Source organism: Mytilus californianus, unplaced genomic scaffold, assembly GCF_021869535.1.
Source record: "Mytilus californianus isolate M0D057914Y unplaced genomic scaffold, xbMytCali1.0.p SCAF_3, whole genome shotgun sequence".
In the NCBI taxonomy this organism is placed as follows: Eukaryota; Metazoa; Mollusca; class Bivalvia; order Mytilida; family Mytilidae; genus Mytilus; species Mytilus californianus.
The window spans coordinates 46,282,908-46,300,892 of record NW_026262679.1 but is presented as its reverse complement, the minus strand read 5'-3'; the positions used below and the strand labels follow the sequence as shown (position 1 = coordinate 46,300,892).

The window sequence follows — 17,985 nt, the reverse complement described above, 5'->3', positions numbered from 1 at the left end:
ATATAGTGTTATTTGAAATATGCGGAATTTAAAAGCATTGAAGTTAAGTTTTCTTATTGTCACGGTTTAGAGATAATATTTTCGATGAAAACCATTACCGTAGGAACTTGTCAATTTAAACCTTGTTTTTGACCAGAATATATGATTTGATAAGGCAGCAATTGTACCAACATTTGTAAAGGTCGGATTATCAAATTTGTAAAATTTTCAAACCAACAATAAAGTTTTCGTTTCAGATATTACTGGATTCCTTTTTTTTCCGTTTAAAACCGTGTATCTAACACATATTCAAACAACAGATATAAAAGATAGCTGCGTGTTTTAAAAAAAATATTTTCATCTTTAATTTTTGGTTCATTTTGCTCAACCTAAATGGCTGCAAAATTCAAAATATCAGATGGAGTATTTCACAATATGACAATGCAATAACAAATTAAAATAACATACCATCACCCAGAATCCGTTTGATCTTTGGTGACGAAATCAGTTCTCCAGCTTTTATTATATGTTCCAGGAACGGAATGAAAACACTAGCCATTTCTCCATCTGTGGTCGACATACTAAATATCTCGAAATACGATAGTAATATCCATCAGTGATCAAGCAGAATATAAGACATGGTCGGAAAGGCCTCCTAACGTACACAAATACAGACATTCATCCATAGGGACTCTACTACTGGTCAAATATATAGCCCGTTTATTGTCTACATGCATTAAAAAAAATCGTATAGCCTACTATCCATATACGATTTTTTTTAACGCACGTAGACGATTAACGTGCGATATATCTGACCTATAGTAAATTCACTGTGATATGTACATGTATTTAACCGACAATAGTTTTACAAATGTACATTACTTGTAATAATGCTGAAGCGTACATGTTTTTCAAATTTCGCCACTTTTTACTGATCAAATAATAACAGAAAACACCGCTGTAATTCATCAGGTCCATAATAACAATTTATTCGTTGATGTATCTCAATTTACGTATTGGCCACCATTTTTCGTATACAGAGATAGAACAATAGAGGTATATTGACGTTCTTTTCACTTTAAATCTTTAAATAAAATTCGTGCATGTTATTGCCTGCCCCTACTCAAACTTTGATGAGTTGTTATTGTTGGCATGTATTTGTTTGTGTTACATTAATGGAAAGGTAGATTATGCCTTTAACAATTGAGGTATAATCCACTAATTGGTGGATATTCATGACTGGTTTGCTTAAAGATGTATCAGTACCAAATTCAAGCTTTGTTTATCTAAGTAAACAGTAAGAAACTTAAGTATAAAAACACGATTTAAGACATCAAAATTCAAATTTAAAAGTGGGAAAAAGGAGGGTCTCATTTTTTTTTCTAACAAGTTGCATCATGATGTGTCAGAATCAATTACATTTCATCACTAAGTGGTCATCAAAGCTTGGTATGGCATATGCAAAAATATGCTGTTAGTTGATTTACACTTAAGATTCATCGTAATCTTTCGTCAAACATGACCGTATTTGCACCAAAATTAAACTCTGAGTACAGATAACCTGTGCACCTGCGAAAATTTTAAGGCATGGCTGGACCAAGAAAAATAAAATTTAAATGGATTACTTGTTTCAAAATACTTAAAACTTAACTGGATTTTGCTATTCATTTTTTATTATTCCTTCGGAACGTAATGAAATAAACTAAGTTGGGAAAGATGTTTGAAAAGCTCCCCTCATCTTAATCAAGTGAAATGTATTGATTGACAGCGACAATAGAGGAACAATAGATATCTGCAAAAATAGGTGATACAAACTTTTTAACTGAGTAGAACGTATCAAGTAAAACTCGTGTGTTTGTTTATTTTACTATCTCTGCAGACATGAAAGAACGCACATCAAAATCCAGGTCAGTTTTAATTTACTAAAAGGTAAAATGCATATAACTTTTTTCATATTTAGGCCCAGTCATGCCTTAAAACTTTCTTAGATGCACCGGTATGTCTGTACTCACAGTATTTTTTGTGGTGTAAACACGGCCAAATTTGTCTGTCAATTCCTTTTGATGAACCTTAAAACATTTTGTGATAAACACTCCTTTATCCTTAAATTGGTCCATCTCACTATATGTCAAATAGTGAATTGTACGTGTATTCAGGTATAATCTACCAATTAAGGTTCATCATACCAAATGGACAAAAATGGCTGTAATTCACCCTCAAAACCTACTCTGAGTACAGACAAACCTGTCAAGTTAGAAAAGTTTTAAGGCCTGGCATTCACTAGATATATAAAAGTTAAATGTGTTTTTTGTTCTGAAAGTTAAATTCTTTTTTGGATTTTGATGGGCATTTTTTTTTCGTTCCTGCAGGAGGTGTAAAAAACAAACTAAGTTGGGATTAATCTTTGAGATGCTCCCTCTCAGGTAACAACTGTATTCTATTGTATCGATTGTCCTTGATTTGCATGGACAATAAACAGACAATAGATATCTACACAACTATAGGTGAGTTAAAGAGTGTAACTAAGTGGACAGTATCAAATGCAATTCAGGTGTTAGTTTTTTTTTACACCAACAGCAGGAATGAAAAAAAATGCCCATCAAGATCCAAAAAAGATTTTGTCTTTCTGAAACACAAAATGCATTTAACTTTTATATATCTAGTGGCTGCCAGGCATTAAAACTTTTCCAACTGCACGAGTTAGTCTGTACTCAGAGTAGTTTTTGAGGTGGAAATACAGCCATTTTTATTCATTTGTTATGATGAACCTTAATTGTCATTCATTCCCTGCTCATTCAAAACGCCTATTTTATTTTACAAATATCTCGACCATTACTGCATTTAATATTACAATAAATATCAGTATATAAATGCAATACATAAGATGCATGGAATAAAACGCTCACATTTACAATGAATTATTGAAGTAACCTAAATCCCCTACTGAATTAAGTCATTGTTGCTATTCCACCGGATGTTTATATTGATATCTCGGCTGAGTGCACCAAATAAAAGATGGTATGGTGATCCCGGATACGTTATATAAATATCATAAAACATAATAGCACTTTGGAGTTTGGGCACTATTTGTAGCAGATACATATCATTTTTAAAGATCGTGTTATTAAAGGAAAATAAATGGAAATATATACAATGGTTCAAGAAAATTACTCTGGAGTACATAGACAATTCACAATAAATTTCAAATGAAAATAATTTACGCAAATTAGGAACTTTTCGCTTTTTCATTATCAAAAGTTTGCTCATTGATTTTTTAAACTATTCAATAAGAAATGTATTGTTTATAAATAACATCATTTGTAAAAGTATGAACCAAACCAAGTTTCTTATATTGATAGAAAGCAAGTCAATTTAAAAATATGCTTTAGCAAACAAAAAAAATAAGCAGCAAAAGGCAATAATATCAAAACTTATAAGATCAATTAATGCTTATCTAACATAGAAGTGCAAATGTCTATTTAAAACAAATTGCACTGAAGTACTACACTTCAATTCATCGGATAATATCATCATCAGTAAACCATGATTACACTTGAAAATAAAACAAGGTTTACAAATTGTCCGCTTTTAATTCACAACTACACAAAACAGATTTTCCATGAAATCAAGTTATGAATTTATATGAAACTTGTAATGGTAAAATACTATTCCGATAGTTTATATTTGTATTAAAGGATTTTGAATATTATCTCGTCTAAGTTTTAAACTTATGTGTAGTGTATTAGTTTTATACTTTTAACAATAGTATCAATTTGGGCAACATAAAGTTACTGATGTTCAAATATCATAAACCAATTAAGAAGATACAAATCAAACAAAAACTGAAGGAATCACAGGGTTTCCAATTGGAGCAACACCGGTTGCGTCGACAGAGTAAGCGTCTCATGCTATATATGCATCACAAGCCATTCGAATTAATACGTAAAATAATAGTGTCATAATTTATATATCACCTAATCAACATTTAGTCAATCAATGACTTATTTCAATTACATTAGAAATATCAAATAAATGACTTTTGATATATTTTAGGATTCATAAATATCTTTAATGATGAATATGGTGAAGAAGTATATTAGTGACTTACCTCAAATAGAAAACAGACATGTATAACATTATGTTGAAGTAAAATGTCTACCTTCATGTTGAATACACTCAAAGGTTCATTTTGAAAGAACAACTGATTACATCCACAGACATACAAAGAGATGTGGTATAAAGACCAATGTAAAGGACATATATACGATATGGCAAGGAACAGAAATGAACGTTCACAAGAACAGTTCAACAGAATTTATAAGTATCTATTAACAACGGTCAGCTATACTTCCAAAGGAAAACTTGTGAAGATCAATACAGGTTTAACAAGAAAGTTACAATCACTTCGGAGGAGGCAGAAACTTTAATATAGTCAAAAGACGACGCATCTTCCGTGAGGGCTAAAATGATATCAGAAAGTATTGAACTTTTGCATTATCGGTAAAAAATAGTATTGATGGTAGATTCTGCCGAATGTGGATGCAAATTGTTACAATAGTATACCGCTATCCTCTGGTGGTTGATTCAAAGGACGACAGAACAATATTTCGTGCACAAAACCGTACTGAAAGAAAGAGAAGCAGACAGGGCCAAAAAGATCCCGCACCTATCCGTTTGTAAAACCAGTTGATTCCTGTTGAAACCAACAGACAGCTAACATCAAAGCGACTGCCCCCAAGGGTGACTGGGGAAAAGAAATATGGTCACCACTGATATCCTCCTACCAACAGTAAAACCCTCGCCAAAGTGGGGCGTCCGTTTGGCTGTACAGGATGTATCAAGTACGTAGCCATGTCCGGTCAGAATGGGGACGTTAGATACAATTCCTCGTGTAGAGAGTGCCACGTTCTTTGCACGTTAAGAACCCTTGAAACAACTCTTTGAGGGGTCCGTAGGTGGCCTGTTGCAAGTCAAAATTTCTGTCCCTATCCAATATACCCCCATTTTCCCGTGGCAGTCCAAGTTTCCCCCGACCTTCATTCTGGATGGCCTCTATTGTAAGACCTACATATTGTATTAATTGTTAACTTGTTCTCGTCCTGAACATGCATGAAATATTTGAAACTGGACGTTAAGCAACCAACAATCAATCAATCAAAGAGGACTGGTGTTTGCTGTAATTTTTACAAACCTGGTCATATGTTGAATGAGTGCACTGAAATAAAAAGTCGAAAGTTAAGTACAGTTTTTGTTGTTATTTACAAATTAAATGTACCTTGGGATTTAAGCTCCAAACCAATAGTGTGAATAAACTTATCATAGATACCAGGAATTAAATGTGTACCCCAGACACAACCGTGACGCTCAAATCAAATTAAAGAGGTTAAAAAGATCAAATAAAGCACGACGTTGAAGAGCATTGAGGACCCAAAATTCTGAAAGGTTTTGTCAAATACAGCTAAGATAATATATTCTTATATTCTTGTGAAAAACAAAATCATGAGTATTTTAAAAAAAAATCAAACTTTTGTAAACATACTAACAATTTATTCGTTTTGTAATGCCTGGTTTGAGTTCTACATTTTATTTAGCCCTCTTACCAAAGCTGATTCATAGGTGTAATGTGTGTGTCCGACCGTTCGTAACACACGGTGTTTACACGATATGGGGTGTTTCTTAACCGATCTTCACGACACTTTATATACATATTCAATATAAAAAGGACTGGAAGTAATTGATTTCAAAGGACGAAGGACAAGATTACATCGCTATTTCAGTTGGGAGTGAATTATCCGTTATTTTGTACTCTTTTTTATGTTGAGATACCTCTTTAATGGTATAGTAGCAATACACCAGGAGCACCTGCATATGAAGTTTATACCTCTCAACTCAAATGTTATGAGATTGCTGCCAAAACAGACAATCTTTACACAGGGACAAACTACTGACTCAAACAGGAGTTTTATATCCCACGATTGAGTAAAACCTTTTATAATTTGTATGGTCGACATCACGGTCTGATTGACCGTTGATCAGAATAATGCCTCACAATTAGCCTTGATGCAGCAAATTGGTAGACATGGTCCGCTTTATTCCCGGAAAACTGTTTTCCTGAGAGATAGAATATGCCCAAATCATCATGCGCTTTGGTATCATAATTTACGACACCTCAAATCAATCGTTAGACGGAAAATGCTAAATGTTTAAAAGTATTTTTACATAAAACAGAATTAAGTTGAACATCGAGTTAGTTAATTAAAAATTATAAAGAAATGACTACATAATGGAGGCATCCGAGGCAAAAATTAACAGATATTGAAAAGACATGTGCTGCCCATTGTCAAAAGATGTAAACATTTTTTTATTAACTATTTTGTACTAAAATACAAGTTATTTTTCATTTTCACGATATTATCACTCTCAATTTAAACATAAGGAATTTTAATTAACAATTGATTTAAAACGCTTTTAACCAATACAAGAAAAATTTGGTTGTGATAAGTATGACAGACATACAATATATGTGTATAAAAGCGATGTTCCCTTGCTTTTTGTATTTTTTTGCTGATCATGTACTCATTTTGTGTCATGAATGGATAACCCATATTCCTTCATTTGTATTAGCTTTTCTCATCACTTGGCGTCCGTCGTCGTCCGTCGTCCGTTAACTTTTACAAAAATCTTCTCCTCTGAAACTACTTGGCCAAAGGAGTAGGCCCAGTAAGACTCCTTTTTGGCCCCAAAATGTAGCAGTTTTGCAAAATTGTTAAAATGTAAATTTGTAGCTATTTATTGGAAAGAAGAATACTTCTCTTACATAAATATGGGCTGTTTTTTGACAATATAATGCACATGTTTCGGGTACTAGCATCATTAAGTCATGCTAAATTACTGAAATCTTCAAAATTTTAGCATTTTGGTTAATTTTTAGACGGTTTCCGTCTGAAATGGAAGTGGCCGCATTTGTGTTTATTCTTAATATTTAAATGTAAGTTGTATTTGATGATAATACATAACATATATAAAGGTTGAGAATGAACACGGATGCGGCCACTTTTATTTTTGACAAAACCCATCTGAAAAGTGACATAATATGGCATATTTGATAGATTTGTCATATTTAAGCTTGAAATTGCGCATCTTTAATGACTAAATCGGTTCAAATATTTCACATAAACTAATTGAATCGACTGAAGTAGACACTTAAATGTTTAAAAAGTGTCCAAAATCTTTCATCAGATGAACTTGAATTTTGAGGCCAAATTCGGCCCTTACCGGACATAATCCTTTAACCAAACTTGGCCACAATCATCATTGTGGTATCTAATTTAAAAAATGTGTCCGGTGACCCGGCCAACCGACCAAGATGGCCACCATGGCTAAAAATAGAACATAGGGGTAAAATGTAGATTTTGGCTTATATCTCTGAAACCAAAGCATTTAGAGCAAATCTGACATCTGATAATATTGTTTATCAGGTCAAGATCTATCTGCCCTGAAATTTTCAGATGAATCGGACAACCCGTTGTTGGGTTGCTGCCCCTGAATTGGTAATTTTAAGGAAATTTTGCCGTTTTTGGTTATTATCTTGAACATTATTATAGATAGAGATAAACTGTAAACAGCAATAATGTTCAGCAAAGTAAGATCTACAAATAAGTCAACTTGACCAAAATGGTCAGTTGACCCCTTAAGGAGTTATTGCCCTTTATAGTAAATTTTTAATCATTTTTCGTAAATTTTTGTAATCTTTTACAAAAATCTTCTCCTCTGTAACTACTACGACAAATTTAACCAATCTTGTCCACAATCATCATTAGGGTATCTAGTTTAAAAAATGTGTCCGATAGACCCCGCCCGCGAACCAAGATGGCTGACATGGCTAAAAAATAGTACATAGGGTAAAATGCAGTTTTTGGCTCATATCTCTGAAACCAAAGCATTTAGAGCAAATCTGACAAGATAAAATTGTTCATTAGGTCAAGATCTATCTGCCCAAGACCAATCAGGCAACACGTTGTTGGGTTGCTGCCCCTGAATTGGTAATTTTAAGAAAATTTTGCAGCTTTTGGTTATTATCTTGAATATTATTATAGATAGAGATAAACTGTAAACAACAATAATGAACAGCAAAGTAAGATCTACAAGTAAGTCAACTTGACCAAAATTGTCAATTGACCCCTTAAGGAGTTATTGCCCTTTATAGTCATTTTTTTACAATTTTCATAAATTTTGTAAATTTTTGTAAATTTTTACAAAATATTTTCCACTGTAACTACTGGGCCAAAATCATTATAGATAGAGATAATTGTAAGCAGCAAGAATGTTCAGTAAAGTAAGATCTACAAACACATCACCATCACCAAAACACAATTTTGTCATGAATCCATCTGTGTCCTTTGTTTAATATGCACATAGACCAAGGTGAGCGACACAGGCTCTTTAGAGCCTCTAGTTATATATGCAAAGTTTTTTTTCTAGGCAGTATTCATATACGATAAAAACTTTTTTTGAGACGACACCTTAATATGTGCTCTCTTTTTCCTGTCGATGTCGTTGTCATCTGTAGGTGTAGATAGTTGAAAAGGTCTAGTAAAGGATACAGGCGTAAAAAATCATCCCTACCTACTGAAATCTACTACCAAACTATAAAACGCACCCCTAGTATAATTTTGCTTGAAATGCTCAAGAACTGTTTAATTCCACTGCGGAATTCTAATCTTAGAAACATTGAATAAATCAAAAATGTTCAGCAATAAGTCCTTTTCTTGAATTTAGATATTTCAGTTTCATTCTGGAAACTTTATTCAAAATTGACGACAAATAAAGGCAAGTAGTATACCGCTGTTCAAAAGATACGTTATTTCGTTCCTTAAATTTAATTATTTTTTCCGCCTCTTGCCTATTCTTATGTTGTGTATATTACCAAACGAGTGTCGTTATATTCGTGAAGTGATGTTTTGGATTTAAATGAACATTATCTGTGTATAACGGATTATTTATTCAAGTCAGGTATTATGTTACCACAACATACTGAAAACCGTTACTTAGCTCTTTCCTAGATACAAATATTTTGTTTGGAAGTTGATCTTTATCTGTAGATATCAAATCGATTAACAAATGGGATATATGATCTTAACTATTACGATGATGGTGTTTTTAGAGATCGTAAATTAAATTACGAATGTAATGGGCTCGAGCTAAGAGTTTGCCCTATTTGGAATTTACTGACCCCATATATAGTGATGAGGCCCCTAGCACACTGTGTAACTAAAAATAATTATAAATTCCTTTAAAAAGAAAACGTCTTAACGTTATCTTTTTTATTGTTCTCAACTCGTGACACATCTATTATGAACTAATACGATATTTTCGGGATCAGTAAATTCGATATGGGGCTCGAGCTAAACTTTTACCTATTTGGAATTTACTGACCCCATTTAAAGTGATGAGGCTCCTAAAACTAAAAGTATTCAATGTTACTGTATCCACTTCAACAATCATATTAGCTCTTTATTTTCACTTGAGTTATTTGTAAAAATGTCATTAACATGATTTTTATTACATCTAATTATAAATTTCTTTAAAAAGAAAACGTCTTCGTTATCTTTTTTATTGTTCTCAACTCGTGACACATCTATTTATCATTAAACTTCTTATTTCATACTCATTGGAAAGAACATTTGGTTCTATAGATAACTGATATGACTCCGATATTTTTCGTAATCATTGACTAAACTAGAAGCTATAAATTATTTGTTTAAGTTTATAATCGATTTTTTTCTTCTGTAAGGTTTTTACGATGCATTAAAACAGCCCTCTTACCAATCTGATTGATCTATATCACTGTGTAGCATCACCACTGGATAAAGGTACCTCCGAAGCGATGGAAAAATAAATGTGAAGTCAGGTAAGGTAAAGTTCTTCGTATTCTCATTATATTCTACGTTTTGCTGTAAATATAGTAAATCTATATAATGTAGCTACTATTTAGTGCTGATTATAGACCTTAACTGGCTCTCTCTCTCTTCAAATTGTCAGAATCGGACAGGGTGGTACCTATTCAACGAAGTTTGTGACGAGGTCAAATTTGTTAAAACACATTTATCCTTCAACTTTTCATTTAACGTGTTCGTAGAACAAAGGCATATCACATTTAAACTTGAACAATACTATATTTTGAAATAAACTATTGTCTACACAGAGAAATTCGCGTAAATAAGCGGAGACTGTACGGCGAATAGCGGCGAATTGTTGTTTAATGTACGGGGATTAGAATAGGTACTTTTTACTATCATTGTTTCGTTGCCTCGGAGGTACCTATATCCGGTGATGATGCTACACAATGTATATTTATATCTTTATATCTTGGACTTTAGCATAACTAAAACGAAATGCACATGTACGGCTGTAAAATTAGTACCGCTTAATGTTATTATTGTCGTCGATCATCAATACACAAAACGGCATTTTTCGAAAAAAAAAATAAACATGTTATATTGAACATCATGTAGTTTTAAAGTTTTATCTTCTTAGTCATTTAAGTTAACCTGACCCAAAATGCAACCATGAAATTCATCAAAATTCTAACTATAACCTGACACGTGAAACCTGGTTAGCTGTTAATCGTATTAACTTACAAAGATGGTCTTTCTATCAATTTTATAGAATATTGTAACTGAAGGACATGCATATCAGGTGTGAATAACGGCTGTCTGTAAGTTTTAACAAAGTATTATTGTGTGCCTAACAAGATAGTATGAGCTACCTGAGATGGCTCTGTCGAAACCGTCTTTTTTCTGTTCGTCTATTACTATTCTTAATTGAAATTATTGTTGACAGATATCTCAGATTTACCAGAAAAATCAAAGACAATCTCTCTTAAATCGAATTGATATTCCAGCAAATTTTAATACAATTTTAGTAGATGATGATGACCAAATCAGTCTGTCATAAGTGGAGTAATTCTGATTAAATGCCGAATATAGTACCTTAAATGGTAATTTCGGGCAAAAAGATTAACATAACTAACAACATCATCACCAAAACTATTTAGAAGACATACAGCAGTATATGATTCAACACAGAAAACAACAGATTGAGCAACATAGACCTCTCCAAAAACTAGAGGCTCTCAAGAGCCTGTGTCGCTCACATGATTCTACTTTGGTTTTGGAAATCATGTAAAAATAGATTAAAATCATAACAGATACCCTAATAATGAGTGAGGCCAAATTTGGTTTAATATTGGTCCTATAATTTAATAAAAAATCCTGGTGGCCATCTTGAACAGTAAATCGGCAACAAAGTAGCAACACTTAATCAGCACCTCATAAGAAACATTTATGCCATGTTTTGGTTTCATTCCATTCAGTGCACCTCTAGAAGAAGCATTTGTATGTATTTCCCATAGGGTCTTATGTTAAAGGAAGTCCTCCCATTGGCGACCATCATGGATGAAAGATCAGCTTCAAAGTAACAAAACTTAGTCAGCACCTCATAAGGAACATTCATGCCATGTTTGGTTTCAATCCATTCAGTATGTGGTTCTCTAAAAGAAGACATGTGTATGTATTGTCCATAGGGTCCTTTGTTAAACATTGTCCCCATCTGGCAGCCATCATGGATGAAGGATCAGCTTCAAAGGTAACAACGCTTGGTCAGCACCTCAAAAGGAACATGCATGCCATGTTTGGTTTCATTCCATTCAATGGTTCTCTAAAAGAAAACATTTGTACGTATTTCTCATAGGGTCCTATGTTAAACTAAGTCCTCCGCTGGCGGCCATCTTGGATTATTGATCGGCTTCATAGTAACAACACTTGGTCAGCACCTCATAAGGAACATTCATGCCATGTTTGGTTTCATTGCATTCAGTGGTTCTCTAAAAGAAGACATTTGTATGTATTTCCCATAGGGTCCTATGTTAAACTAAGTCCCCCGCTGGCTGCCATCTTGGATGATGGATCAGCTTCAAAGTAACAACACTTGGTCAGCACCTCATAAGGAGCATTGTTGCCATGTTTGGTTTCATTCCATTCAATGGTTCTCTTAAAGAAGACGTTTATATGTATTTCCCATAGGGGCCCATGTTAAACTAAGTCCCCTGCAGGCGGCCATCTTGGATTATGGATCGGCTTCAAAGTAACAACACTCGGTCAGCACCTCATAAGAAACATTCATGCCATGTTTGGTTTCATTCCATTCAGTGGTTCTCTAAAAGAAGACATTTGTATGTATTTCCCATAGGGTCCAATGTTAAACTAAGTCCCCTGCTGGCGGCCATCTTGGATTATGGATCAGCTTCATAGTAACAACACTCGGTCAGCAACTCATAAGGAACATTCATGCTATGTTTGGTTTCATTCCATTCAGTGGTTCTCTAAAAGAAGACATTTGTATGTATTTCCTATAGGTCCCATGTTAAACTAAGTCCCCCGCTGGCGGCAATCTTGGATTATGGATTGGCTTCAAAGTAACAACACTCGGTCAGCACCTCATAAGGAACATTCATACCATGTTTGGTTTCATTCCATTCAGTGGTTCTCTAAAAGAAGTCATTTGTATGTATTTCCTATAGGGTCCCATGTTAAACTAAGTCCCCCGCTGGCGGTCATCTTGGATTATGGATCGGCTTCAAAGTAACAACACTCGGTCAGCACCTCATAAGGAACATTCATATCATGTTTGGTTTCATTCCATTCAGTGGTTCTCTAAAAGAAGACATTTGTATGTATTTCCCATAGGGTCCTATGTTAAACTAAGTCCCCCGCTGGCGGCCATCTTGGATGATGGATCCGCTACAAAGTAACAACACTTGGTCAGCACCTCATAAGGAACATTCATGCCATGTTTGGTTTCATTCCATTCAGTGGTTCTCTAGAAGAAGTTCAAAATGTATAAAGTTAACGCCGACGACGGACGACGCCGGACGACGACGGACGACGGACGACGGACGCCAAGTGATGAGAAAAGCTCACTTGGCCCTTCGGGCCAGGTGAGCTAAAAAGTGAACTACGGTGCTCCGGAATGGTAAACAGTTTGTAGTTAACTAATAAAATAAACAACAAGCACAAGAAAATTAAAACAATTAATACCCACAATACCTAATCAAAGAATGCGCACAATTGAAAATCCTATTGAATTATATTCTATTGCAAGAAACAAATACGCTTTCTATTGGAATTGTTAATAAATGATCTTTTAAAGGGCAATGAATATTTTTTATTAAATGTTATCCATGAAGGCAACTTCCAAACACACATTGTTTGCTTTAGAGCTACTCTTTATCTTCCTTTCAAAATTAAATAATAGTACTATGGTGGAAGGAAGTTAAGGTACACATTTTAGGGGCTAAAACAATTATGTTTATTTTTGTGACTCGCATTCTGCATTTACAGTTATGATTGGTTACGCTACGCACGTGCATGTTCACATGATACGGACTTCATTCCTAATGCAAACAAAATCTTCAGAAGTGGTATGAGGAAGAACGACTGAAACCGACGTTGCATAAGTTTTATGGTCAACATCACAAATTGTTATACCAATACGAAATGAATGTGTCTCTACTCACGAGAGACAAATTTCGCAGTCTTTGATCTTAAGACACTAGCAGATTTGTCTGATCCGTAAATGCCGATTATGTCCAATCCCATATCGGGACATTTTGACTGAGTCTGTATTCGCATGGAAAGAGATATATGCATGGCAGATGACATTCGTCAAGTCTCGATCTGGTTGGAATTAAAGCGATTCCGTCAGGTTGGTTTTTTTTTCTTTGTTTGTATGCTCAAGAACAATTCCGATATTTTTGCATATGTTGCCTCTTATTTATGTGTGTATCATCTTTTCATAAAATTATATTTTATTTTGTAAAAGGTCCAAACCAGAGACAACTTTGCATTGGTTTACTGTATTCGATAAACTACACAAATAAAAAATAAATAATTTATTACATAATTATATTATAAGCTCTCTACAAACAAACAAAAGCTAAATGATTTATCACATACTTATATTATAAGCTTTCTACAAACAAGCAATAATTTAATAATTCATCACATATTATACGTTTTCTACAAACAAACCAAAATTATAAATCACTTTCATAATTATGAATAAAGACTACATATAACATGTGTTGCAATTGAAGATAATTACTAGGGCGAGGAAACAAATGAATAGTAACTCCTCTACGGCACAACGGTGTAGAGACTAGAATTTAATTACTGTCATTTGAAAAAAGATCCGGTAAGGTTTAATCTTGTCAGTGTACAGTGTAAAGAGTCCAAATCTTAAAATGTAAGTAAAATTATCATTGCCATGTACCATTCACGCCCAGTGGTAAAAGTAACATTGGGGACACATACAATTAAAGGTGCAAACAAGTGTACAAAGTATGATTAGAGCAAGAGTTTACTACAATTGACCTATTTTTTTCACTGTTTGATCTTATGTTGTTCGCAAAACAATCTTAGTATTCTTATGTAACGTCAATTTTTTTCTGGTGAGGCACAATACAAAATAAACGGTAACAATTTGTATGCACCAGATGCGCATTTCGACAATTAATGTCTCTTCTGTGATGTTCGAGGGAAAAATATTTGAATATTCAAGATCTAATAAAAATGTTGAAGAGCGGATCAAACCAAAAAGGAATAATACTATTGGAACACGTTGAAACTACTTCAAAGGCAACCAAACTTGAAATTGTTGTTTCGCTGCCGTGTAACAGTTTAAGGTCGATGACCAAAAAATATGTCCACCAATATAAGTTTCTTATACTTTGCCAAAATGTAGATTTTACCACACTTTTTTTTAAAACTATATTAAGACGACGTATGGTCACCGTGCCATTTTTCAACTTACAAGTCCAATTGCGAATAGATAATTCATAAATACACACTTATTTTGTGAATAAAAAGAAATTTATGAGATTGAATTTTGAAATACATTATGAGAATATAAGTTTTATAAAATGCTTTAAGAAATGGTGTCACCGATCTCATTTTCTTGCTACCAATAGAAAATAAAAATTTCATTTACACTCATGTTCAACAATTTTGCTATATGCTTTATATCCCCTTGAATGGCTAAGTTAACAAAATGAATCAAATTGCAAACAAATTTTTGATTTGTAAAAACAACATAAAAAATAATAAATCACTTATTTTTCTTTTTTTTTAATCAATCGCCTTACACATAAATTGACATTTTAAGCAAAGAGCAAAACAGATTATGCACCTATTTTACATTCCAAGATGGCGATATACAGTTTGTCTACCTTTATTTTTCTTATTTATATTTTTTGGTATAAGCTTACCATAATCAATGAACTGTTGGTTCAAAAGTCACCACCAAAAAACGCAAAACCTGCCAGTAGATATATAAATATAAGCAACAGGTACTTTCATAAAAAAATTCATAATTTCAGTTGTTTAAGACTTGAATCTTGCATTGAGCCAAATCTTGTCTGAGCTTCATTCAATGCAAAATAACATAAGAATCTCATAAGATCAACCTTCTTCGTTACATCATCAACATCAAAAGCATGTGTATGTTTAATCTTGAACATAGGGTTGACCCTGTAATCTTGACTCCAAGTCCTCGTCACGCATTGGTTCTGGACAAAACGGTACGCTTTTCCATCTCTTAAAAACATTTGTTTTACCAGCACTGTCAGCAACAAGAAAATTATCAATCTTGAGAACAGGAAATTCTGCTTTTTTATGAATGGTCACATTTCCAAGTTCTTTTCCACATTTCTTACATTTGACTTTACCAACACCGCAAGTTGTGTATGCGTCAATACGTTTGGCTTCTGATTTTTCAGTTGTTATACAGTTTCTCACATCATCATTGATGACAGCATGGTGTGAATCTTGGATTTTCTTTATATCCGATGATATACAAATATAACTACTACATTTTCCACACCGTAATACGAACTCTGAATTTCTTGTTGTTCCTCCCTTTTTTGACAATTTTTCTAGATCTCTTTTCTTTTTCTCTGACCTTTGAATCTTTTCAACTTCATCTAAGAACTGTACTTTATTTTGAGACAGTTTTTGCTGCACTTTCTGTATGGCTTCGTTCATTTTTGTCTCTCTCATTAAATTGATTTCCTCTTTCTCTGCAGTTCCTCTCTTTTCACTTGCTACAATTACCATTTTACTTCCTTCAGCTCTTCCCCTACCTATCAGAATTACAAAACAAATCGAACGATGCTGGTACATATATTGTGTAAATATACTTTGTAGAAAAGAAACAACTTCATCTAAATATAAACTTATGTCACTACAAAAACAATGAGGATATGTGGTATGATTACCATTGAAACACCAAAAGATCCCATAAAAAGAATCTTTTATATTCAATTGCAATTGTCTATACGAGGAAGACGAAGCTTCCGCTAGTGGAGCATAAACTGCCTATCGATTTACCTCTTTTTAACTGTGGTCACGTAAGGTAAAGTGTCCGGTTGGGATCGTGTTTTTTTCTCAGAATTGATCGGGTTTTCGATTATGACCAGGTTTTTCGTTTAAATAGGATACAAAATGTAAACAAACTGACATCTTTTCTGGTAAGAAGTGAAACCGAGGCTAATAATTAATAAATAAGGTATTATAGTATATGTGATAAAAAATTATTATTCAACACAAAGTATTTGGAGTTAAACAAATTGAATATATCCTTAGTATGTTTTTTTTTCGAAATGTGAAAAAAAGCCTTTCTTATATACATACGAATGTACAAATCAAGGAACAAAATGCGGTCTTAGAATCTGTTTATTCTTTCATTTACGGACGCTTTACATAACTACTTGTGCTTGGATGAATAAGGTCATTTTGAGGATATTTTTTTTTATATGTCCGGGATGTTGTGGAGCAGTCAGCATCAAGGTTTTATCGAGTGACTAAAAAATATTTTCTACATGATAAACTGTGACATACATAAAAACTATTTTATAATCGACTTTGAAAATGCTGATATACACATTTCTTTACAAAAATGTGGTTCATCAGTATAGGTTGTTTTATTTTGTTTTTGGTGATTTTTACAAAAAAGGCAGACTACTGGTTTTCCTTTACACGTTTTTTCGACGTTCGTCGTTTTGACCATGGTGCTGTCTGCTTTTATTATGATTTATTTTGCCCCTTTGCTGTCTCTTATTCCTTTTAAAATTGCTAATGATTTTTATTTTCTTACTATTACGGTGCTATTTTCGTTATTTTTAATGTATTTCATTAAAAGTCATGTTATTTGTTGTATTGTGTATTCTATTTTCTTATTTAAGTTTCGTAGCAATTAAACTTTAAGTGTGCGACGAATAATATATAAAAACATGAATAACTACAAGATATACGCAAAGCAGACATGATTCTTCTGTCGTTAGTTCTAAACAAATATGTCAATTAGAAAACAATTACCTCTAGCTTGAACCATGGCTATTTCGTTTGTTACATGATCATATCTGATGACCAAGTTACACGTCTGTATATCTAGTCCTTCTTCCGCTACAGATGTGGCAAGTATAATTTTATGTTCTCCTGTTCTAAATTTTTTAAGGATGCCATCTTGTTCCATCTTGGTCATACCTTTTAATTACATAATAATAAGAATATATTTTTAAAAGCATAATGATACAAATGTGCATTTAACACGGATCTTCTTATATTGAAATTATTATATGATGCGACTTATTTCCCTTCCCGATATTATTCCCCTTCTCGATAAGAACGACTGGTTCGGTGGTCAGTTGGTTGATATAGTCGAGCATTTGGTTTTGTCAAGTTAAGAGGACTTCTCCTTTTTTTTAATTTACCTTGGAGTTCGGAAAATTTGTTAATACTTTTTGCCAACAGATAAAAATGTTCAAAAGAAAATATAAATTGGTATACGATTGCAGCTGAGTACACCCCGTGTTTTTGTGGTGTTTTGTGTAGCTCAATCTTTGGTATGTTTCTGTGTATTTTTGACAGATTATTGTTTATTTGATAGTCT

General features: G+C 33.4%; 1 protein-coding gene across 4 annotated transcripts in view; it reads right to left on the bottom strand.

Annotated features, from left to right (window-relative positions):
- Positions 1 to 17,985, bottom strand: part of LOC127734694 (antiviral innate immune response receptor RIG-I-like) — a 161,064-nt gene that overhangs the window by 116,974 nt on the left and 26,105 nt on the right. Inside the window, exons 17-18 of one of the 4 annotated variants that reach the window (XM_052244690.1) lie at positions 17,412 to 17,579; positions 13,916 to 16,177 (exon numbers count right to left, since the gene is read on the bottom strand). The exons of the other annotated variants lie outside the window; for them this stretch is intronic. Coding sequence (XP_052100650.1) covers positions 15,543 to 16,177; positions 17,412 to 17,579 — 803 coding nt within the window. The 3' untranslated portion in view covers positions 13,916 to 15,542. Of the gene's footprint in view, positions 1 to 13,915; positions 16,178 to 17,411; positions 17,580 to 17,985 lie in introns of those variants that run through there. 4 annotated transcript variants of the gene reach the window in all.